Consider the following 25,242-nt stretch of genomic DNA (forward strand, 5'->3'; position numbering starts at 1 on the left):
AAACACACACATGCCACATCACCTTCCACCTCAAGAATCAAACAGCACCCTTTTTCTATTTACATTTTAAGCTTTTAAACATCAGTACCCAAATAAGACATCTTACTACTCTCTCTGGAAATAGGTCATGCAGTCACCATGGCCTAAAAAGAGTAAGAATAGATCAGATGCTCAAACTCAATCTGTACTTATCCAGGAGCTCATGTTAATTTTACAACATATTTAGAAGTATTCTCTACAAGAAGAAAAGTAACTACTTCCAGCTACATAGAGAGTTTCTTACAGCTGAGATTATTTCTTAGTGTTATTCTTAGATAAAAGTTAATTTCCATGAGAACCTAAGAATCTGATCTTTTCTCCTCCTCAGCACACTGTGAAGCCCACTACAACCATCTTCACACACAGGTCACTCCAACCAGACAGAGAGAAAACACTCCCTCAAAGGTCTGCTAGGTCAGCTGGCACCCCCAAAATGCTGCATAGGAAAACAGGGTTTACAGCAAGGCAAAAACTCAGTTCTTAGAGCTGGCACAAAACAGACTAATAGAAAAGGAGACAACTGGGAAAGATAAACTGGCTGCAAGCCCAAGACTTGTCCACATCTATATTTCTTAAAAAATTATCAACAGTCACAGCTATTCACATCTTTACACTTCATTCCCTGGGGAGCTTGCAGTCCAAAACCAAAACTAGCACAAAAACCATGTGTGAACACTAGTTAAAAAACCCTCCAGGTACTATGAAGAATATATTCCTTTTCAGAAGCCAGGAGCAAAAAGTGGTAACTAGGATTTGATGAAAAAATCTCATTTCTTTCCACAACTATGCCCCCAAAACAGATATTTAACATCAGGTTAAAAACGGAATTTCTAAAAAAGTCACTAATATGCATATTTTTATTAGACATACAGAGTAATCAGAATAATAGTGCAAGTACCTGCATACTTGAGGTACTTTTTAAACAACACATTTTATAGAGGGAAGAAAAAGATCTTTTTCTTTGAACAAGCAGCTCTAATGATCAGCACTAGCATGTAGAACTGATAAACTAGAATTAGAAGACAGACTTTTTTTTTTTAAATTACACTGTTTTCCCAAACTGATGGAAACTTTATTATAGCATCATCTATAACATTTAGCAGAGTAATAAACAGCTCTCCAGGTGGCTGCTGTGCAAGTATTAAGGGAACTTCCCTCCCTGATTAATAGGCAGCTTGACTTCTGCTCTGACAAGCTTTCATTGAGAAGGGACAAGGAACCCTTTTTGGGTGCATTCCTCATTAAGAAAGCAATACTTTCAAAGCTGTGGCCTTGCTGCATGGTTCCTTGATGCTACAGTGAAAAAGCTGAAGAAGTGGATTTTAAGGTTCAGAAATACAGCGTTAAGAGCCTTTCATTGTTACATTTCTGAATGACACTAAATAAAATAAGACTAATACTACAAGCTGATTTTTTTTTTTTGTCTATTGTGACTACTGTACTCAAGATTCCAACTAGGACCAATTAAAATTTCTACCTGGCCATATTGCTTCATTTGTTAGGGCAGTCAAATTACCAGTCTCAAAGGCAATCTCCCTCTCTGGCTGAAATACAGGAACTTTCATCTCATTAGAAAAGCACAGCCAGTGAGAACAATAAAAACACACTCAAATACGTTCAAGAATTGAACCTTTGCTTACTTTATTTTGACCAGAAAGATGTTTCTGATAAATCCTCATACTTCAACTTCAGGCAGTACTTCAAGGTGCCTGAACAAAGAGGTGAGAATGGAAGCCTGTGACCACACCCTTGGGGGCTACAAAAAATTCAAAAAATCCCATTTTACCAGGAAATAGAGTCTCTCAGACAGGAAGGAATTAAGATATTCTCCAACAGCAACATCAAAGTCACCAGAACATGTGAACAGAGGAATTGTGGAACCAGTCACTGGTACTTAAAAAAAAAAAAAAAAAAAAAAGGGCAAACACAACCCCCACCAAAACAAACAAGCAACCAAATAAAGCATAAAAAAAATACATTAACAAACCCAGAGAACTCATTTCCATGAACAAATATGTCAGTCAAATGGCTGGACATTAACAGGATGAAAACCAGCCTCCAAGACTAAGGAGAAAAATGTTCTAACTAGCATATGTAAAATTAATAAGAGATACTTATTTGTGAGAATAGATTATTTCTAATAAGCAGAGAGTAGCTGAACTATGAAGCAGGAACCTTACCTTCTTTAATTAGACTAAGTCTGGATATTCTTGATACCAGTAACTCCAGAAAAATAATTAGAAGTATGTGATTTCCTCTTTGTATTAACTTCTGGCAGCAATTATTTTCAGCCTCACCTCCTTTAGCACTGCTGAACTGAAGAAGGAGCATGACACTATTCATTTCTTCTCTAGTTGAGTTTCTGGTATCTTTGAAAAAATTTGGGGCAAACCCACAGTATAGGAATGAGTAAATTCAATGAGAATGCAGAGATTTCACTTAACACATCCACAATTTACACTTCCAAGCTTTCTACAGTCCATAACTGATCCAGTTGAAGAAATTTGCTGTGATCCATGCAAAACCAAGAGAAACATGGCTCCCCTTGAAAGAGCAATAAAACAATCCACAAGTCTCATTATGAATCAACACTACTGCAGCTATTTAAGCATAACCCCTGTAAAACACCATCTCAGGGCACAATCATTTCACCCAATTTTCAGGAAATGAAAGCCTCCCACAGATTTCGCTGTCATGAGCCACATCTGCAGAACACTGTTGTAACACAGGCAGAAAAAAAAAAACCTATCTCCTGCTACGAAGAGTAGTAGCAGATTTGGAGATTCTTGCCACGCAAAGCCATCTGCCTTCTGTGGACTCTCCATCAGAAGTGACTGACATCTATCAATACATTGGCCCAGCTGAAACTTCATTATGTCAAAGAGCAGTTTTGATGAACCTTAGGAAATTCCTGGTTTAGTGTTTCAGAATTAAAAGAGCTTCTGAAATGCCTAGCATGACAAGGAAAGGCAGTCATGGATCTGTCTTGCAGTGGCAAAAAGGCTAAAGAAAAAAACAACCAAGATGAAAGGCCAGACAATTATTTTTGTGTGCTGGATTCCAAGGAGTACAGTCAGTATTATTTCCTCTCAGAAAGAAGCATGAGGAGGAAAACTATATTAATAGTATCTTATAGCTTACTGGGTTCAGCTGTCTTTCTCCCCTACTATACCAAGCCAAGTTTCCAAGCTGACCATTAGTCTATGAAGAAGCAGAGAAACACCAAACAGTCCATGGGGAAAAATACAGACCTTGTAACCTTGACAGATAGCTGGGAGGAAAACACACCTTGTGCTAATACTCCTCACAATTTTGGATGTTCAACAGCATGTCTCTAGAAAAAGACAACTGTGCAAACTGCAAAAGGAAAAAAATATTAATCCTGCTACCTTTTTTGGCTATTTCCCCTTACTAATACATTGATATTAAACAAGCACACTGCTTTCTCCTGCTGCCCTAGTACTACAATCAACACTTACACGGAATTTCAAATGTTACAGCTGAAATGAAAAAAAACCCAAACAAAACCCAAAGAAATTCCGGTACATACACCCCGCAAAGAAACTGTGAAATACCATTATAAGAACAACATAACTAATAACAGTATACTGAAAACTTAAATACATTAGACTGGAGAGGAAAAAAACAATTTTAAGAAATCATTAGTTTCTGACAAATTATTGTATTCACCAAAGAGACACCCTATTATAAGATATAGATATTTTTAACCTTTCAAGCAAGGCTATTTAATGAAAATAATATATATATGTGTGTGTTATTATGCCAGAAACATGCACACATACAAAAAGGAAAGCAAGTATTTATTATCCTTGAATTAGTCAAAAATACGTTGTACCTAATATATGCTGTAGCAAGGCTGAATTTTACAAGCCTAACTGTGGCAAGGTTTACACAGTCAGACTCATCTGATCCTTACTTTGAAAACTTCTCAACGACTGTTCCTATTGTTCTATTCCTTAAATTACCAACTCCAAGGTGCCTGTCAAGAGCAGGAAGGCATGGTTCTGTTTTGCTTCAGGGAAATAACTGAGAAAATAATGTGTGGAACCAGAGCAAATGCCAAGTATCATTGGGGTGCAGGAGGGAAATACTTATTTGCCAGCATATGTTATTAAGATGGGTTAAGAAATCTGTCATCAAACTATAAAACACCATTGCAGTAGTCAGCATCTGATTCAAAAGTAAATTTGTTAAGAGCTACAGTAAAAATAAAAAACTGCTGATAACACAAACTACTGCAGGACTAAGGCCCTACCTAAACCCAAGCTGCTGTGAGACAAAGTGAATCCTATACAAAGCACAACTATCACTACTCAAACCTTTTGCTCTGGGAGATAAAGGCTAAATAGCTTTTCTGCCAAGTTTTACAGTATTAATACATAATTTAAAGACAAATTGGAAGAACAGGATCATCTGTTTTCCACTGCCAACATGTGTTGCAAAACAAACATGAGGAAAGCTGCAAAGAAGGCTTGGTATTACACGTTCAAGGAAATTGCAGCACAGGGAGGACACTCTGTTTTGCCTTGCCCTGTAGACTAGGGATCTCCTAAGCACCCCAATCCAGAGGTTACTGCTCTTGGATATCTGGAGAGGAAAAAAAAAATAAAATTACATCCTAATTTTATGAGAAAACCAAATGGCACAGTTCTGATACATTAATCAAGTTTTTACCTTTGTTTTTGTTTTCTCTGCTTTTAAACAGAACTTTTTTAAAACCAGGTTTATTTTTACAGAAACACACTTCTTTTTTCAAACCTAAACACTGTGTGAATTCTGTACACATTAAGTTATCCAGCCCATTCCACAGCACTGCATAACCAACCATCCCACGACACTCAGCTGGTTTTAACTTTCCCGTTTCCAACTGCAAGGAAAACAGGTTGTCAGATGCTGACTGATTATGTATTTTTGCCATTAAAAGCAGTATCATGCATGAAATGCTGCATCAGTGAACTTCTAAAAGCTTTTTTTTAAGTAGCTATTAAATTTCCATTAGTATTTTCTATTAACACTGTCATTTCACATCGTGAGGAGCTGTTGGATATCTATACACATAAACCCATGTGCATTCAAACTTCAGAAACACGTTTTTAATATACAACACAACTGATTTTGTTACAGGAACTCTGCTTTTGGTAAAACTTCAGAGACTAAAACACCAGCAACTGCAACTGTCAAGGTGTGTGGATGGTGGTGCAGGGCAAAAATCTGTGTATTTGGCTGTTAATGATATCTTCTGGTAACTAATTACACTAACTGCAGATACATTTTTCCTGATAAATTCTGAAGTTAAATGTAATGGCTGTGTAATTTAAGAGCTTCCAGAATGAGACTTTTTGCACCGAACACTCTCAAGTTTAAAACCACAGATGATGCCCTGTATCTGATGAACTATTTTCAACTACTGACAATTTCATTTAAAAATAAATCTAGCTTCTTTTCTCAGCATCTCTCAACTGTTTTTCTTATGGTCTTAATTTGACTAAAGCTCTGTTACACTGAACAACATGGAAATGCCCAACTAAAAAAACAAAAAACCAAAAAAGCCTTATAGATTCCTCCTTGCCAAAAGAAGTAGAAGCTCATTATTTCCATTTCAAATTTATTCTTAACAACATTAAGAGGCAATAAAGTTTAAGCAGGCAGAGTAAGCTTTATCACCTGAGAGCAAGCATTAAGTCATAAAATTGAAAGAAACTACTAACTTTTGGTTTTGTCAAAATTGTCCAGAAATACTGGAAGTTTTCAAAAGGGCTGTTTTTCTTCCTCCACTGTCTTGTATGTCTTGTCTTTCTGTATATCTACAGCAGAACCCTGAACTTTTTATTTCTTAAACAGGTCCTCTTTCTCAGCACCTGAACTCCCATTTTTAGTTTCCCAAATTCTGGATATTCACTCATTTTACGACCAGACAGAAGAGGGGTTTGTCATTTATTCTGTATCCATTTTGAAGGTCTGAGCCACTACACTTCCTACAAACTTCTTATAAATTTGTCATGCCTCAGCATGGTAAATTTCTATTCAAGAAAGTATTTTTAAATCATGTGCATTAACTGTAAAGGCTGTTTGAACACATGCAGCAAAAAGCAATAGGGAAACAGTATGGTTGAAGAAGAGCCCAATAACAGCGCCTTCCATCCAGACTCTCAAAGCCCTTCACCACACACAGTTATCCTGTGTTGTAAGCCATTAAAAGACAGATTGAAACAGACATCAAAAAATAAGCCCTATGCCAAAAGGCCACAAGGACCTAAAGAGGTTTTAAGAGGAAGAAATGTTCTTTCTCACTATGCCAAAAAATCAGAGATAATCTAGAAGTTGCACATTAAGATGGTCAGTTTTCTCCTTTCATGTCTGCACAGCTCCATCATTATACACTGACCTCAAATATTTTCTCTCAGATATCTACACACCAAGCAGCATATTTACACACCAGGACACTTTAGAGAGTCAGTGGACAAAATACATGCAGAAAAAAAGGAATTGATAAACTTTTTTTCTGATTATTTTACCTACATTTCCTGATTTTTTTTCCAAAGAAAGATTTAAAAAAATTAAAAGACTGATAAGAAAGTATTCAAAGATGTCAAGATGTGCCATGACAGCCACCCTACACTGAGGTTCCCCTTCATGTCTTGACAAGTGCTGACTACCCCTCTACCCCCACATTCCCAATGAGCCTACCCAGTTTGATCTTGACCCTTTCAATAATTTCTAGTGTTGATGAGAAGTTAAATGTGTACAAAACAAAATGTAGCCGTGTGCATATGCATAGCTGTCAAGGCATTCTTCTGGAGACAAATTTGATAAAGACACAAAAACACATTGTGAGAGAGGAGTCACAGGTGTACAGACCTGAAACAGTTCACTGATCCACCAGAACAGATAACAGCCCCTGTTCAGCCAAACTAATTTTACTTAGTACATCAACGGACTAGGTCAGTCACAATAACTTGGCTGAAGAGGGCTATCATTTCATAGTACTAATTTATTGTGGTTTTTAGGTCATCTGACTACATCCTTAAAAGGTTGCAGGAATAAAGAGTATTAACATTAAGAAGGAACATCGTATTACAAACGAGACAGATGGCCGACAAACCTTCAGATAAGTTCTGTATGACAAATAATCTTATAGATAATTCTCTTCTGTAGGACAAACTGCTCAAATATTTAAACTAAAAACAAAGACTTTCTTGGCCCAAAGCACTGCAGAAGCTCACCGAGTTTACAGCTGTATACAAACAAGGTGAGAAAGCATTTAAGCACTGGAGGGACATCAGAAAAAAAAATCCATATGGAGATTTTTTTTTTGACTGTGAGGGTGACTAAGCACTGGCACACGCTGCCTGGCGTTTGTGGAGTCTCCAAACTAAGTGAACCCTTTCCACCATGGCCATGGCTTTGCTAATGCAGCAAAGGCAGAAGGCACCATCAGAGAACAATTCAATCACTGCTTGACTTCAGCATTCTCATCATGTAAATGCTCTCCCATTCCTGCTTAACATACCAAGACCTGAAGTATTTACCCTCCACATTTCTATCACAAGGCCTTACCACTGGCCTTCACTGATGCTCCAATCCAACTGCTGTGCTATAAAACACAAGTTTGTAGTACTTCAGCATCTAAAAAACCTCAGCCCATTTTAACTCTGCTGAGTACTCCACACTTCTAAAAAAATCCCAGACATCATGACAGGAAGAGACTGCAGTATTTTCAACCCTACACATGTAAAACTACATTGCTACATGAATGTGGATATTTTCCACACCAGTTGTCAATAATCTGAATCAAAATATATTTTGTCAGCAAAAATCTATTATGAAGCAATACTATTTTAGGTTAAGTCAAAGCATCCTCAGCACAACAATTTAAAGATTTCATTAGAAGTACTAAAATATAACTTCTTAAAGTTACAGAAACTCCCTCCTTCTCTTAGATTTCCATAATATATACATTACATCATTCCTTCCCAACTGTTGGACTCAGTTTAATTTCATCATCTTCCTGGTCCAGAGGTTTGAGAGGAGATAAACACCACTACTGTGCATTTTGATCCAGAGTTAGGCTGTAAAACATCCCAGGGCCCTTCTATGCACTTGACCAGGCAAGTGGAACATTACCAAGTCTTTATCTGTTTGTTTTTAAATAAACAGTGGTTTTGCAGAGGGAGAGCAACTGATAAGGTACTTGCAACAAAAAGCTGTTTTAGAGAGGCAGCAATGGTTTTACAAAATTGAATGCCGATGAATAACTGATAGAAACATCCTTCCTTTTCAATTTCTTTAATTGCATCTACAGAAAAAAATCTGAAGAGGTCAATCTCAAAGACAACTTGCAGAAATTTTAAACAGGAGGACTCAAGCTGCTTCTCTCCTCACCTTTCCACATTAAAGACCAAAAGGTAATGAGGTATTTGCGTTTACCTGGATGACCAGCATGAAGAAGTAAACAAACCACTGCATGACTGTGTGATCTTGTTTATACTGCTCAAACATGGTTATAACTGAAATAAAAGCTTTGATTACAGAGCTACGGGAGAAGATTCATCCCTTACTGCTAGAGCTGAGAAAGAAGGGAAGATAAACTTGAAGACATCCATCAGACCTTTAAGAGAATTAAGATTTCAAAATCTGCACTGCAAGGTGGTAGCAGAGCAGGGGTAACCTCCATCTCTGTTCAGAAGTGAAGCCCTCCCAGGCACAGTGAGCTGAGCAGAGGCCATGGTCCAGCCAGGAAGATACCCCTGGGCTGTGCCTTGTGAGCTCTCTCATGGCTCAGAAAGGACTCCAGGGTATCTGCAGCAAGCTACATTCTCTTCCTGCTCTTCCTCTCCCCATCTCATGCTCTTCCAGTCATTTCTGTTCAGGCCAGGATGAATGACATACAAGTGCCACCTACTTAAGGGTGATCTTCAAAATAGTGTCTACCCCCCCACCCCCATGTCTTTCACCTGGAATGAGGTAATACTTACCCTATTACTGTACACCATCTTTGCACAAATCTGTGAAGGTCCTGCTGGTACAGAAAGATAAACCATTTTTTCCCCCATATTATTAAGCTCTCAGCATTTATAAAAATAAAATTAAAAAAAAAAATCAAGAAGTGCTACTGTGCCAATTCATGGTTTCAAGGATCTTTGCAGCTGTAAATAGAAGTATGCTGGAACACATGCTGGCTGAACACACTGAAAAACTCACCTGCTAGACAAGATCGCACCAGATAGAAAGTCAGAGTAATAATATATTCTACCTCCTACACCTTCACTCTAAATTACAGTCAATTTGCTAAAAGCGAAGCCACACACAATCACTCTCCCTTACAAAGTATGTTCTCAAACTAATGAATCTACAGGCTGCACTAAGATGGTTATATAACATCACCAAATTGAATTTATTTTCTGGGCCCTATTTTCTGTCAGTCTTTATAATCATCACCTCAGTTTCAGTTTCCTTCATCAAGTCATCCTGTCACAGTTTCACCTGTTCTGAATTTACCAATCTGACACACCTGCAAACTACTCAATTGTTCCATTGTTATTAATGTGCAGTAGCACCTGGAAACACAGCCAAGTCAGTCACTTCAAACACTTGCAGCAGGGGGAAGAAACCCAAACTTACCCTGAAGAGCTCATGGACACGGGTGCAAGCAAGACTAGAACAGGAGAAAGCAGACAAGGAGGCACAGTGAGTTTGTTTTCATATGGGCTTAGACTGGTGTGCAGTGACCATGCAGTGTTTTGGGATTACATGAACAACGTTCACATCTCTGCCCCTGCTGGTTTGCTTACAGCCACTCCTTCTCCTAAATGATAATCTGGGATGAGATGATGGCACATTGTTTAAGAACTCTACACTCAAAAACTAGCTTGAAACTGCTGGAGTCAAACCAGGAGTGGCTGCTGCCATCTTGGCACACTTCACCTGTTCATGAGTTAAAGGATTAACATCTTTCAAAAGCAGGTAAGGAGGATTTAAAAGACATTGCTGCTTATATTCTTTCACACATCACTACTGTAAAGCAAGGGTAGGAAAAGTATTTTCTACTAACTCATTTAAATACTACTGAAAATTGCTGGTGAAAATAAAGGAGGATCTAGTCAACCAGTTTCCAATGTTTGATCTGAATTACACTACCTTGTGTTAGCACTTAGGAGATCAATTCAGTACCAAAAGTCCTTAATTTCATTAACCACACTTATCCCACATTTTTCTTTACTGAACTTGGCAACTATACAGTCACACTTGTTACAGTGCAACTGAAGTTTTCATAGAGCAGTACCTCCTCCCTCCAACCCAAAGCTACCAAAACCATCTCAATGCCACTCATGTGCTTCTGAAATACCACCCCCAAAGGGGCTTTGGGCAGCAGCTAAACTGGGAAGAAAACACACAGCCCATGGCTTCTACACTCCCAGTTAAGGGCCGGACATGTGGGCATTATCCAAATGCTGTGAACCCAAAAGCTTGCAGCCAGCATAGCTAGAAGGTAGGCTACAGAGAAATACACCTTGAAGAACCCTGTCACTGTACAGCAGGCTACTTGACAATATTTTTTTCCCCTTAGATGTCAGACCATATGCCACCACTGATGACTAACAAATAAGGAACACAAAGAAATTATGGTGCATCAGTCAAACTATGGCTGAAAAACCACAAAGCCTGACATCAAACCAGGCTGCTATCTTTGAAGTGTAGTACTTAACAGTCAGTGAATTATTTCATGCCAGTGCTGTGTGCATTTCTGATACTGGCAAAAAATGAGAAACAGGCCAGTGACTGAACTATGATGGAATGAATTTTTACTTTCATTTGATAAACAGAAGACACTAGTAGCAGATGGATGCATTGCACTGTCTACAGTGATATTCTGGGGAAATATAATGGTAGCTGGACTGTCCAGTTATAACCAGAAATCAACAACTAAACAAAGCTGAGACATCACTGTAGATATTAATTTCCCTTAACAGATGCCTCTCATTTACCACATGTAGCAAAATACTGCCAGAAAAAAATATTCTACTTTATATCTCAGACTCTCAAAGGACTTACAGGAGGTCCTGTCTTTGGTGGAGGAAAGTTCAAGACTCTTGTCACACAGCAAGTATGTGTGCATAAATATACTAGCTAATTAAAAACAAAATAAGAGCCAACCTTAAATACTCAGAAGAGGAAGAGTCAGAGCCACTTCATTCTGCTCCTTTCACATTTCCGGTATAATTTGATCCTGGAGAACTGCAGTGCTTCAGGGAACATGGGTCAATGCCAACAATTCAGCACCAATCTAATACTAACCATCACTTCTAGAGACAAGAGGGTTTTTATTGACTATCTAGCATCTTTACCTTGAAGGGAGCCTCTGAAGTGTCTGAGTGCTCCTAGAGAAAAAGCCTGCATGCAAAGCATCTACAGACTGATAATCCCATCTTTACACAGTCACTCCACATCCACCTTCTCTGCAGACCAATGCCTATCATGGGATAGCAAGACTATAGATGCAAGCTCAGAACAACTAATCACAGAGAATTTCAAACCATACACAGGCAGAATGTGCAAGACACTGTCCATTTGGAAGCACAAAAAGCCCTGCATTACACAACCATGTTTACCTAGTCTGTGAGATCTGAAGTGCCAACACAGACACGAGCAGATTCAGTATTGCTACAGACTCAAAAGAAAAGAATCCTTTATGAGTTGCTCTTAAATCACGAGCATTCAAAACATTTCTAGCAAGTGAAATATATTTTGTGCACTCAACTTCAAGTATGCCACAAGGGTCACGAACACAGTTAAATCCAGCCTACTAAATAAATGGAAATCTCTCCCCACTGAACTAAAATATACAATTTTAGTCAACTACTAATTATACTGCATCAAGCACAGCATTCTTACATCTCTGTTCACTGTTTTTCTCGAGGCAAAACTGGGATATTCTCCATGTTCTAATATGTATCAAAGATAGTTTAGAAGTGCATTGAGCTTTGCCATGGCTCCCCCCTGTACTTTGGTTGAGCACACGGATTATTAGTCATCTTTGTTATATTCATGCTTGACATGACTAAAAAATTGTCTTAAGATGTATTCTAAGCAACTGTCAGATTGAATTCCTGACATGTTTATTCTCAAACTATGGCTAATTTAAAAAACAAACTGTTCACATTCTGTAGGTTGAACAGATAAACTTACATGAAAAATGCTGGTATATTTATTGAAATCATTTGTTCATATGTAATTTTATGACTGTTTTACACAGAATACAAATTTTAAGAATAATTCTTTAAAATACTGCATTATGTCTCACCATTCTGTAGTTAACCAAGAAGTTACCTACAGTGACCTTTACTCATTTTCCTCCACATATACCAACATTCATCCTACATTCAGGTGCTGTAAATATGGTGTTTTGGGTTCACTTTCTGACGTTTACATGATTACTCAGGTTTTGTTCACAACTTCAAAAACTAGTATTTTGGAAGGAACAAGTGCTGCTTCCAAGAACTTTTACCTTAATTGACATAGGCAATCTAGCAATCCATACTCCTGAAAAAACAAACATAGGTATTCTCTAGAAGGAACAGTCCACAGGCAACTTCAGGCCTTGCATACAAGAGAGGCTGTTGGCACCTATAAGCAACATACACCTGTTCCTTTTAATTAAACATATAGAGAAGTACATCATGCAGGACCAGATTGAGCCCCAGTAGAAATACCATGTACAGAAATAACAAATTAGATACTTTCTGATCAAGTGCACTAGTCAAATGCAGTTATCAGAACAAAAAAAAATTAAACATTTATAACAGCCTAGACTGGGAGAGTAAAAGTCATACTTAGAGCTCAGACTAGATTTACTGCCAGGCAGTAAACTGCTCAATACACATAACTAAGCACACAAAAACAGTATTATGCTAACAAGACTTTAAGAGCAGCACTTAGGTGAAAGACTAAAACCATCTTTCATTGCAGCAGAGTCTTCTATATTCCAAGGGCAAGAACCATTTATGCTATACATAGTGCCATCTATTAGTCAGAAAATGTCATCATTCCTGGGAACAAAATGAAGAGCTATGAAATAACAGGTTTTGAAAAGTTTGTTAATAACATTTCACACTTAAGAGCCAATGCCTTCAAACTTAAGAAGAAAAATAAAAGAAGTCATGTGTATCTCAAAATCAAAATCCAGTTTGGCTACTTAAGCTTAGATTTTAAGACAAAAGAAAAACCCTTGTGAAAATCTCTTATGTTCTTTAGGAAACAGATGGAAAAGAAGTTTTCCCTTAATGAAAAGCAATAAATTGTGGCTGAAGACCTGAAAACACCTTCAGCTATGACAGTGTTGGGAAGAAAATCTTACAAAGTGAAAACTTCTAGAACAAACATGGCAATAAAATTGTCAATGATACAAGTGCCAAAAAAGATCTGTTTTGTGCCCTTAATGGACAAATACAGAGCTGCACTCATCTTCAGTAAAGAGCAGTTCAAAATTACGTTTCATCTTTTATAAAGCCAAACCTTACTGTCAGCTTGCTCACTGTAAACACAGAAGACTTCTGGTATCCTAACAAAGAAGGGACTTGAGATAGAGGGACCAAGTACCACCACCCCATTCCTCCCCACTTGACCACAAATGACACTGGAGACAGGAGGCACACGTGTATTAAAACACAAGTTAAAAACCATTCTAAAAAATACTAATACCAGGAGTCCCCCCTGCAATGGGACAGCCACAGACAGGAGCTGCCAACATAACATTGTGTATCTATTGGGGAACATGGTGCCTGAGTAAAGATCAAAAGCAAGAGAACTAAGCCATGGACTTGAACATCTCAAAATACAGACAGTATCAGGCAAGTTCTTTATCAGAAATAATTACACTTTAAGTAATTTTGAAAGTGCCACTGAACTTCATTTTGCCACTACAAATGAGTACAATACTTCGTCAGTGCCCTTTCTGAACGGTTATAATATTTTATTCCAAGTCATTACAACTTTATTTTCTAAATCAACTTTGAAAAGTACAGAGAACTAAATATCATTTCCTGCAAATTTGAAGCAATTATTAAAGTCAAATGTTTCCACATCTACAAGCAAAAAAAAAAAAAAAATTGCCATCAAAGATTTGCTTTCCCCTAGCAAACAACGTAATTTAGTAGGACAGATCTAAAGAAAATTTTAATTCCAGACTGTTCTCTGAGCTACAAGTAGCAACAAGGGGATGTCTCAGACATGTTCTATTGCATGTTCATAACAATCCAACCTTAACAGCCTGGAAGCCCTACCACTTACTCCTAGACATGACTATGAAAGGCACAATCAACACTGTGACAGATTCTGAGACCAAACTATGGACTCATACCAGAGCAAAGTCAATAAATGCATGCTGCACATACTTCCTTTAACAATCTCCAGTCTAACACATGGAGAAATGGAGAGAAGCAGATAAAGCACCCATATGCCAGGTACCATCTTTTTAAAGGTCCTTTTAGGGCAGCCAGTAGCAGGTCGAAGTTAGAACAGAACATCATCTGTACCAGTTCAGATTATCACTGAGTACTAGGAACCCATTATTTAAATTATGTTAATTCCTACCGTCTCCCCCCAGCACATCAGCTGGCTGTTTGGGATGACCAAGTTATAGCAGTTAGACTTATGCAAGAGCCAGTGTAAACGCTGGACTCCCTAAGAGTTTCCAGAACCACTAAACCATTAACTCATGCCTAGTCTTGAAAAAACAAAAAAGCCAACCACCAAACAAAAAGAGAGGGAGCAGTACTTCCCCTTCTGATAAAATATTCAAAGCATTTCAAATTAAAAGCCATATATTGTTTGACTGCCAACTGCAGTGTTTTTTTCCAACTACTTATTTTCCCAACAACTACCTTTTATAAACTCACACAATCTTCCTCAGATAAAACGTTACCAATGTTTTTTTCCTCTTTCTGTTCACAGCAATGTGCCAATATGATCAATACCATTAGGAGCTCCCACATCCCTACTCAGGAGCCTATCATAAAGTTTCTAAAGAACCAGTGTAAAATCTCACTGTTTGGATCTTCCACACGAGCTGTAGGCTGTCTCTCAATGCACTTCCTTCACTATTTGTGCTTTCACAATGTCACACTGCATTTTAGTATGAATGTGTAATTTTCTTGTGCCATACGTATGGTTCAGTGCACCCACAGGCACACCTATGGCTTCAAAACTGTCATGAAGTTATATCTCAAAAGCACAAAAAAAGAATCTGTAAGGGCACAGAATGCAAGTTATAAGAACATTATTTATTCTCACAGAAATGCCCACTGTTCCTCTTGGGATTTTTTAAAGTTAATTGCACAAACAATTAAAACAACCCCTACTCTCTGCCTTACCCACAAATAAGGGCTCTGACTGACACACACTGGCAAATAAAGAAAAAAAAAAGTCTGCCAGGCGAAGCAAGCCTCAACCCTGCCAGCTGCCCCTCAGAATGTAAGTTGTTGCCCCAATGACAGATGGCTGTACAGCTCACGTGGCACTGCAAGAGCAGCTCCAGTTTTCAGCCCAGCATAATTAAGCCAACCAACTGCAATTCCCCTTTACCTTCATATGCTGCCTTGAAAGATTTAAAGCACCACCACAGCCATATTCTGAGCCATTCGGTGATCCTTGTCTCGAACAAGGATCAGCTGGGAGCACAGGACAAAGGACAACTGAGAGCAACAACTCCCAGGACACCCATCCAGATTTTAGCCTGGGACAAGCTGAGCACTAACATAAGTCTAGAAAGAAAACAGGTATTATACTAAGAGACACCATGTGGTCCACAACTATACTACCAACTACAGGAACCCAAGGACATCACATTCAATTCTGTGCTGTGCCACAGATGTGGTTCCATGATAAAGATAAACCAATTTAAGAGTGTAATACCGCCAGAAAGGAGAGCACAGACCTTTTTTCACCAGCTCCCACACACAGTGACTGTACAGGTACACGGTCATTAAAACAAAGGAAGGAAGAAGAAAACCACTGAGAAAATCCCTTTTGGTGGCCATTTGCAATCATACTGCTTAAAATATCAGTGAAACTGTGCCTACAGACTTCCCTGGTGACTTTGGGCAAGTTATGCCATTTCTTCACGTTTTCGTTTCCCACAGCTGATGTCAGAACAATGGTACATCAGCACATCCCAGGTGTGCAATGATGACAGCTACAGACATGACTGAAGGCCTGCAAGACACATGAGTTCTGCAATACAAATACCCAAATTAGTAAAACAAAGGGGATCCTTTACCAGTATCTGAAATTACTCTAGGCAATCACTACAGTCGCTGCAAGAAGTGGTGGAATAGCAGATATTTCCCCATGCTTACTGCAACTCCAGCACAAGACCTTCAGACAGAAGGGAAGGATTAAAGTTGAGTGCACTGATTAGTATTCTTTTTACATCGCTGAATGCTTGAACAGCTCTTTCCCAAGTAAACTCTTAGCATATACAAGAGTAAGGATTTCTGTGAAAAGATCAGTAAGTCAGGAACCTTCTGGACTAGAAACTGCTCATTAGTCTTACTCCACCCACTGCAGTGCTGTTACTAGAAATACTAAAAGAGGAAACAAAGAACCACTGAATTGTTCCTCTCACTTTACAAATTAAATATGCACACATATACACAAATCTTAAAAAAAAAAAAAAAATCTTATTTAAATTAAACTCTTAAGGTCATTAAGTCTACTACAGTGATTCTCTCTAAGAGAAATTTTCTCTAGATGGGGAGATTTTTGCCAGCTAGGTTTGCAGAAAGGGATACTTAAGAATTGTCTCCATATATATAGTGAAAAATACCTGACAGAGGGGAGGAAGAGGCAAGCTTTGGAAGGAAATATATCGCTTACCTGTTTTAATAAAAAAGGAGCATGGTGGTTTTTTTTTAAACTGAGCAAAAAACCCAACACAAGCAGGCTACCACATTTCCAAACCTTGCTCTTCTGATCCCCTTATCCTTTCTCAAACCATATACGGATTTCAAAAGCTACACAAATTAAAATTCATTTTCTGTAATGTATTTGGCCATTTCTGTAGTACTAATGAATTTGGGAAAATTCAAAATACGTCCCAGAAATCCTAGGGAAATCTTAACCAGGCTCAAGCAGTTTCCCCAGCCACCATAATGCACGCACAGCATTCATATTACTGCAAAATATAATCTTTCTGCCAACAGGACCCTACATACATGTTACAAGAAATACATCATAGGTAATGTTTAATACTCAGTGTACATATACATAATTTTAGTGACTACCTCTGCACCAAAACATCATAAAGATAATAAGAAATGGTCTGTTTTACTATTTAAAACTTGCTCATTATGAAAGTGGCAATTATTTCCTCCATGCAAGTGACATAAAGAGTTGAAAATTTCTGCCTTTCACAGCCACTACAGCACCACTTCACCAGACTGTTTGCTAATAGTGGTAGCCCAGAGGAATGCTCAGGGCCAACCTTGCTGCTAAGGAAGAAACATTGGGATGACAACTAAAGTGTATGTAGTCTGAAAAATCACTGTGCCCAACTCACTACAATTCAGGTAACGTTCCTGACTCCACACAATTGCACAACATGTCTAGATCTTACACACACACACAAAAATACACTGGGAGCTCATAGCACTCTTTGTGATACTCGTCATTGAGTCAACTGAAATAAACTAAAAACTAAGCAGTCAGTCTGCTGGGATTTACCCAAGAACATGGCAATGAATCCACTGTGAGCACCAATGGATAACAGGTATTGTTTGGTAGGCCTTTAAAAGAGAGGAGTTAAAAATCATGCTTTTTCCACACACTACCTACTTTTAACTTCCATTGTATTTATCAGCATAAGAGCAACCCACAGAAGAGAGAACGCTCAAATCTTCAGTTTCTCAAAAAAGTTATCCAGAAACACATAGGCTGAAAAATTAACAAAGCGAACTGAAAACTGATCTTGAACTGGAACACCACATACCATTGAGATTGAAATTTTCAAATAAAAATTTGTCTGAAATTAATTTTCTGGTTTTTCCCCACATTTTTACAAATTTAAAGATTTCAACATTAGTATGACCAATACATTTTCCTTTAAACTTACATATTAAAGTTAGGTTGCCTGTAAGTGAAAAATCAGAATAATTTCACCTCCTCTTCTTTTCTGGCATTTAAAATCAGGTTTAGAGGAGATGGGGCTGTTTAAGTAAACATTATTTCCTGCTTATACTTTTAAAGTTAACAACCTCAGATGCTGAAGCATTATTTAGACAAAATGGGAGATCCAACATCACATTGACAGGTCCCGTGTGATCTTCGGAACAGAGCTTCATTAGAAAGACACCCACTGAACCTAGTGGGATATGCCTTTTTCAGTTACTTAAACCTTTCAAATTAAGGTAAAATTTGACAATGACAAACATCCATACTGATACTGTTAAGTGTATCAGCAGATTATTGATCACAAGCTGCTGATCAGTAAGAAAAAATTTGGCAAGATATGAAAGGCTCTAACCTTGTTATCAAAGGCCACTTAAAGTTGCTCAAATATCACCCATTATCACAATCACACCCATTCTTCTTCTAATCATCCAGACAGCAACAGTAGCCCAAAGCACTAATCCTCTCTCTTCCCACTGATGCTTAGCTGGCCAAACAACTCTTGTGTTGAAGGAGGTTCTCTCAACACCAATCCGAGGCAGGTACCTCAGAGGCTCAATTATTATAGAGCTTTGTGGAGACTTAAAAATGGAACCAGAGGAAGTTCCAAATGGATCTCAATACAAGAAGCACTGAAATTAGATGATTTTTAAGGTCTCTTCCAACCCAACCCAGTCTTTGATTCCATGAAAAGGGGTTCTTCTGTGATGGAAAAACCACTACTCATTTTCACATACTGCAGTCGCCCTGGACCTTCGGTCCTCCAAGCTCTTAACAGATGGAGCTCAGCTGTCTCTTGTTCCTACCTACGGTCTCAACTTGGGCAGTTGCAGCCAACACAGGTCAAAATAGAGCAAATGAATATGAAACCAGAGTAAACTCTGGTTTATTTTGAATAACTGCTCTTTAAACTGTGGATGAATGTCCAAGAAAATGGTCACAGATCTTACCACCTTCAGAGAAAGGTGATGCATCGCATCGTGACGACGATTAATGTAACAACCATCTAAGAGCTGCAGTCCTTCCTTCAAGACAGCAGCAATTGAAAGAAATAGTAAACATTAATTTGAGCAGCCACTACACACAATTTACATTGATGACCCAACAGCACTTGGGTCACCTTTCTGGCCTCTTGCTTTCCTAACCATCATGAAAGGCTTGTTTAGCCAAAAAAGCATTCCATTTTGTCTTCAGCTCTTAGAAACAGCGACTGAAATCTGAAGCTTTCCTATGCTTCTGCAGCTTAATGTTCTTTCTAAAGGTATGCTGACAAACTAAACTTCTGTCTAAAGGTAGGTTTACAAACTTTCCAACTATTTATTTCTCACAGGACTATATCAAGTCTGCGCCAAGACCTGTGTTTCAAATTCCAATTAAAGGAAAAAATTTACGCATTTCCTCTCACTTTTCTAAGTACAAGAAGCTTGGGAACTGCAAATTTTACCCAATTACCTCCTAGAAAAAACCACTTATTGACCAAGTAAGAACAAAAAAATAGGGAGGATACTTTATATACGCATAGGATCAGTAATGTGGTAATTAAGTAAGGAGATTAATCTGTCTAAGAAGACAAAATGGAATACATTCAAGAGGCAGTTCTGAGTTTCTCTCTGGGAGCATTAAGAATTCAGTAAGGCAGCAAGACAGGGTGGCTGTATCAGACTACTGAAAAATATTTTCCCATAAGCATTTCAGTAGTACTTTAGATTTTTAACAATTATTGATGAACCAGACTGGACTGGATTTTCTGTTGCAAAATCAAATTTCACGTAAGAAATAAGCACTACAAAGAAAATCAATTGATTTACCTTTCATGTCATTTCAGATCAAATTCAAGTGCCATTTATAGTAAATGGGAATCTTTCAGTTAGCCAGGATTTCAGTAGGCTTTGAATGAGAACATCGACAATTGTTACTGCAGTGTTAGACTTATTTCAATTACCAAGCACTGTCTGAAAGAAATCAAGGTAAAATGTAGTTATTCAAAAACAAGAAAGAAGCATACCAAGATACTGTGAAATAAACAACTTGTCTGTCGTGTTTCAAAATGCACTAATAAAGCTTTGTATGTTCTGCTAAAGAAAAACACACCTGGCAGTTGTAACATCTGACTGGTTTTCAGGGTAGCATTTCTGTAGGATTTATTTCTTCACCAATGTATGGTCTCAAAACAGCAACAATACAGGAAATTGTGAAGTACTCATCCTGCTGTCGTACAGATAAAGCCAAACTAGCTGAGAGACATAAACTGCATTACAGTTTTAGCCAAGGCTCTCCAGCAGGTCTAACATTCCACATGGATAAGGGAGTGCCTTGCAAGAGCATAATGAAAGAGGGTCAAGCTAACTCAAATTACCTTCCATTTGCCACAGGCTAAGAGCATACACATGAACAATTACTGTGAATCAGATACCACAGATCAGCTGACATATGGTAACTTCTCATCCTACAATAACCTGCCCAAACACAAAGATAGCTTGAAATTTAGACCTGCTGTAGAGCTACAACTCTCCCCTATTCAAAAAGCAGGACACTAAACCCCTGAACCTTTGCTTCTGGATGTGTAAGCTGAAAACAAGCAACAGAAGAAAACCCACAAATGAGAGCCCTTAAGGTAAACAGGCTGTTTCCAAATACTATGAACTGGGATCACCAAAAGGAAATAGTTACTCTAACATGCCCTATTCATGCTAACCAGCCCTTCGGTATAAAAGCATGCACACAGCATGATGACCATGAGACTGCAAATTCAGCTCTTCTGCTAGTGTGGCCAGTGGTTATTTAAAATAAGTATACGAATTCCAAGTACAGTTGTTGATTTGGCCTGGTTGCCGTGTAATGGCAATTCAAAGTAGGACAAAACCCAAGCTTTTGCTTCCCACCCTTATTCCCAGGAGTGCTTATTTCTCTATGCTGTGTGTACCTACCAAGCTCAATGCAGTCAATCAGCGCAGAAAAAGTGACGAAAAGCTTTATACGCTCTACCAGCACTAGACTGGCACTCACATGATACAGCTGAATCAGTTTTTTGGAACACAGAACTGGTTGCGCAAGAAGATAAACACTACTATTATTTTGATACTGGAATACCAGTGATATCCGGTATGTATGGGAAGTATATCTCTACAGGCTTCTATGGAATAACCTACAGAGAATCAAGAAGGTATAGCTGCTCAACAGAAACAAACCTAGGAGCCTGAGTGACAAGGTTTCCAGGCAGAGCTCAACTATGCAGCAGTTTGAGCTCCCAGAACAAAGCAGTGCCTGAACTCTCACATATAAGACATCAGAGGGACCTGACAAACCTGGCAACGGAATGGAAACTGCAGGTTTCTGTTACAACGAACAGTAGGTTTCATTGTACGTCCCACAGCACGGAGCAGAGCACAGAGCCCCAGCAGCATTGCAACGGCTCCTCTTAAATACAGGACTGGCACCAAGAGGTGGGAAAGGCTCCAGTCCCACACGACAGCCAAGCTGATCTAAGGGTGACCTGTGAGGGCAAGGGCCAGTCCCACTGATCTCCAATTCCCTTACGCACCCACCCAACCCTGTAGTTAGATAGCTCCAACAGCTAAACCAGCAGGTAACTACTCGGAGTGTTTTGGAGGCTTAGTTTCCATGGTGATATGGTTCAGGGAGCGAAGAGTGTCAAAGGAAGGCAAAGGCTAAGAGCATGGAGTTAGAAGCAAGAGTAATGGGACAACCCTTTTCTCTAACAGGCTCTACAATTACTTACTTCTCTTGTAAAAATGCAACTGAAGGAAGTATCTCAGAGGAGCGCACAAAAAATAGTCCCCAAAAGCCTACTGAAAGAACTCCATGTTTTATAAGTATTCATTGCTCATCTATGTCCTCCCAGCTTCTACCCACAGATGAATAGTAATTTTAAGAACAGGCAGCAGTATAATCAGGAAAACTGTTACTGAGAAGAATCACAATAACCACTATTCCAGCTATCTTTTAAGACGGATTCCAGATTCATAGATTTAATCACCTCAAGAAAAGTTGACTAAACTTTCTAACAGGAAGTACAATGCACATAATAGAAGATGACTCTAGAGTATCTACTTTACTTCGGAACCCACACCTAGAACTTACTCTTTTCTTCTACAAAAATTTAAAAGTAGTAATATACTATAAAAGCAAAATTTTGATGTTTTATAATTTCACCACGTTTTACTTTACTTTCTTTCCTTCTCCCCTCCTTGGCTCCTGTTTCACAAGAGCTAAAGAACTCAGACTAAAATCCTAAATTATGTTCAGATACTACAGCTTAGTACCATGAACAAGAATCACCAGGTTTTACCCCCCTTCCAATCCAAGTGCTGAATGCAGAAACACCACATAAGTAACAAACATAAATTCGAAAACATGATGGGATTAGGTAATGATAAAGTCAACTGAACAAACCTTCCATTTTCTCAATTCCTGTTAGTTCAGTCACTTCACCTCTGCTTTTGCTGTCCATACGTTGCACAACTCTGGTTTAATTTTTCTATTGTATCTACTGTAATGTGTAAGACTAAATATATTTAATCACTAACCAACACAATTTAGAAATCTTACAGAAGCACACTACCTCCTCTTCCTAGCAGACCAAATAAGTTTACAGGCACAGCCTGCAAGAGGAAGTTTAAGTGTTGCCACAGGTGATGCACGTTAATAATGCACCTGGTGCATCCTCCTTCCAATTACACCAGGGACCCAGAAGAGAGTGTGGGCCAAAGGAGCTGTTCTGGCTGCAGTAGCACCCCCTGGGATGCCACCCCTGTGTGTGTGCTCAGTGTGGATCAAACACGTGGCACAGCAGAGGCTGTGTACAGGTGCTGCACATTCAGCACTTGTGAGGCACACCAGGCTCACCACGCTGCTGAGGGAGCTGCCCATGGAAAGCAGGCTGCCAGCCTGACCTTCCCAGGCAGCTGCTGGGCTAACAGAGCATTCCTAATGCTCCAATTCTATGCATATACATCAAAGCCTCAGATCCAGTGCACAGAATGTTTATTTATGCTCAACAAATGAGATGCTTCATGCCTGCACACCTGCAGTAAAAGCTTGACATACATCGCACAGCTTTGGTCTACTCTGTAACTGTGATTGTCTCCTAGGAAGCACCGGAGCAAGGAAGGGATGCAGAGCATAACCTTCCCCCAAAGCACAAAGATATAAAATAGACCCACGGAGGAGACTCCATTATCTCTTAAAACACTGGGCTCCAAGTTTTTGTAACACAGGAAGTAAAAAAAAATTTGGTACTTCTGGGAAACTGTAACTAATGTTAATAGTCTTATGATTGACTAAAATATACCAAAACTATAAGCAATGAATGCTACTGTGCATGCCAAGAACAAATACTTTTGATTTCTCCAAATGAAATAGAAAGCTTTAGCATAGGTTTAGGCACTTGTCCTACATGAAGGACAACAGAGGTACACATATATTCCTCTGTACTCATAATGCAGAATGAGGCTTTGGGAAACAAAAGTTGTACTTGAAGAACCAAGTTTACAGATTCTAAACTGTAAGGTAGACTTTGGAAACTTTTCATTGCAAAAACAAATTACATTTCCATATGTGTATATATCTTTTCCCAGCTCAAGACTCACTTTCAAGAAATAGAGAAAAGCCTTAACTAGATTTCTTTCCACATGGAGCAACCGATGCACAACTTGACTTCTTGCCCTAAGGGACGACCCCACAAAAACTGAAACCCATTTAGGTGCTTTGATGCAAGTCTGTGCATTTGCTTCAGAATAAGAGTAATTTAATTCAGTTACTGTTACTGCCCTGCACTCACCAAATAAGCCTTTTGTTGCATATACTAAAAAAAAAAAAAAATCATATATAATCATGCACATGCTTACACACATACACTTGAAATAGAGCCAAATAAAAGACTCCTTACCATTCCTGAGATATTTATCTCAACATTACAAAATTCAAATGTTGTGAGCAAGGACTCTACTGGAGCTGAGTTTCTACATGTTTGTTTTACACAGCCTAACCTACTCTTTTTCCCAGTACGTCAAGCCCTCCTGTCCCCTATACAGACAAATGACTAATTCAATTACCTTGTGTGCTGACAGGCCAGCTGGTTGCTCCTTCTTGGCATGGGTAGAGAGGGCAAGTTATAAACGTCTTTCCCTCATTGTCTTCATCCTCTGCCCAGCCAATAGTTTCCACAAAACTTAACTTCACACCCCTTTGTCAACTTGGTTGAAATGAGCTAACAAGTTCAGAAGTTGCAGAGTGACACACAGACTGTATGGGTGTATGTATCTTGTTTTCACTGGCAAATAGATTGGGGCGAGGAGGGGAAGCAAACTTGCAAGGTAGGTTTACAGGCTGCATCTATTAAATTTGCCTCAGCTCCAGAAGTACTGACCCAGCTTAACCCAATCTAAATTGGAGCTGCCACAGTCCCACCACACCCACAGGCGTTCAGTGTTATCCCTTCCCTTGTAGCAGCACTCGTGCCAAAAATCAACCTGGGAAAAAAAAAGGCAGCTAGCGTTTGGCGCAGGCAGCTCCCTGCCTTGTCACATGGACACCGCCACCACGGAACAGCAGCGCGCAGCACCGAGGCAGATGCAGCTGCCACAGCGCTACACGCTGGGTACTTATCGGCACACAGGAGCCCATCCTAAGAGCACTTAATTCTGGACATGCAGCTCACAACCTCATTAGTACCATATCCAGCGATGTGCTGGTTTTGCAGAGGCACATATGCACTAATGGAGTTATTATTTTGAGAAGAACAGAAACAAGAAAAAAATATTCATATGATAGCTCTGAGGTTGACAATTTCAGCTGCATTCTGGACAGGATCTTCTTGTTTTTTAAAATAAGTGTCTAACCTTGTCTTCTTCCTAAAACTAGCCAAATCTATACACTCAAGGGAGAAAAAAACAGCACTATAAGCAAACGTGAATATTTAAACACAGACATTACCCCATCCAGATTCCCTTTTGGGTAGACCTTTGTCCTAAAGAAAATAAAAAGAGACATCTATTCTAT

The 25,242-nt window shown here is 38.9% G+C and overlaps 1 protein-coding gene and 1 long non-coding RNA gene across 7 annotated transcripts in view; one reads left to right on the forward strand and one right to left on the reverse strand.

The window, feature by feature from the left end:
• FBXO11 (F-box protein 11) overlaps positions 1 to 25,242 on the reverse strand; it is a 69,026-nt gene that overhangs the window by 40,305 nt on the left and 3,479 nt on the right. The window contains exon 1 of one of the 6 annotated variants that reach the window (XM_069009352.1): positions 24,297 to 24,347. The exons of 2 other annotated variants lie outside the window; for them this stretch is intronic. Coding sequence is in view for 2 of the 4 variants with exons in the window: in XM_069009349.1 (XP_068865450.1) it covers positions 22,636 to 22,693 (58 nt within the window). In the remaining 2 variants the exon portion in view is untranslated. Of the gene's footprint in view, positions 1 to 9,261; positions 9,455 to 20,030; positions 20,054 to 22,635; positions 22,845 to 24,296; positions 24,348 to 25,242 lie in introns of those variants that run through there. 3 more of the 6 variants (XM_069009349.1, XM_069009350.1, XM_069009351.1) reach the window with 3 other exon arrangements.
• Positions 9,648 to 12,216, forward strand: LOC138107163 (uncharacterized). Its single transcript, XR_011149267.1, has 3 exons — positions 9,648 to 9,747; positions 9,854 to 10,023; positions 10,628 to 12,216. It is a non-coding gene; the product is annotated as an uncharacterized lncRNA (long non-coding RNA).

Source organism: Aphelocoma coerulescens, chromosome 3, assembly GCF_041296385.1.
Source record: "Aphelocoma coerulescens isolate FSJ_1873_10779 chromosome 3, UR_Acoe_1.0, whole genome shotgun sequence".
Taxonomy (NCBI): Eukaryota; Metazoa; Chordata; class Aves; order Passeriformes; family Corvidae; genus Aphelocoma; species Aphelocoma coerulescens.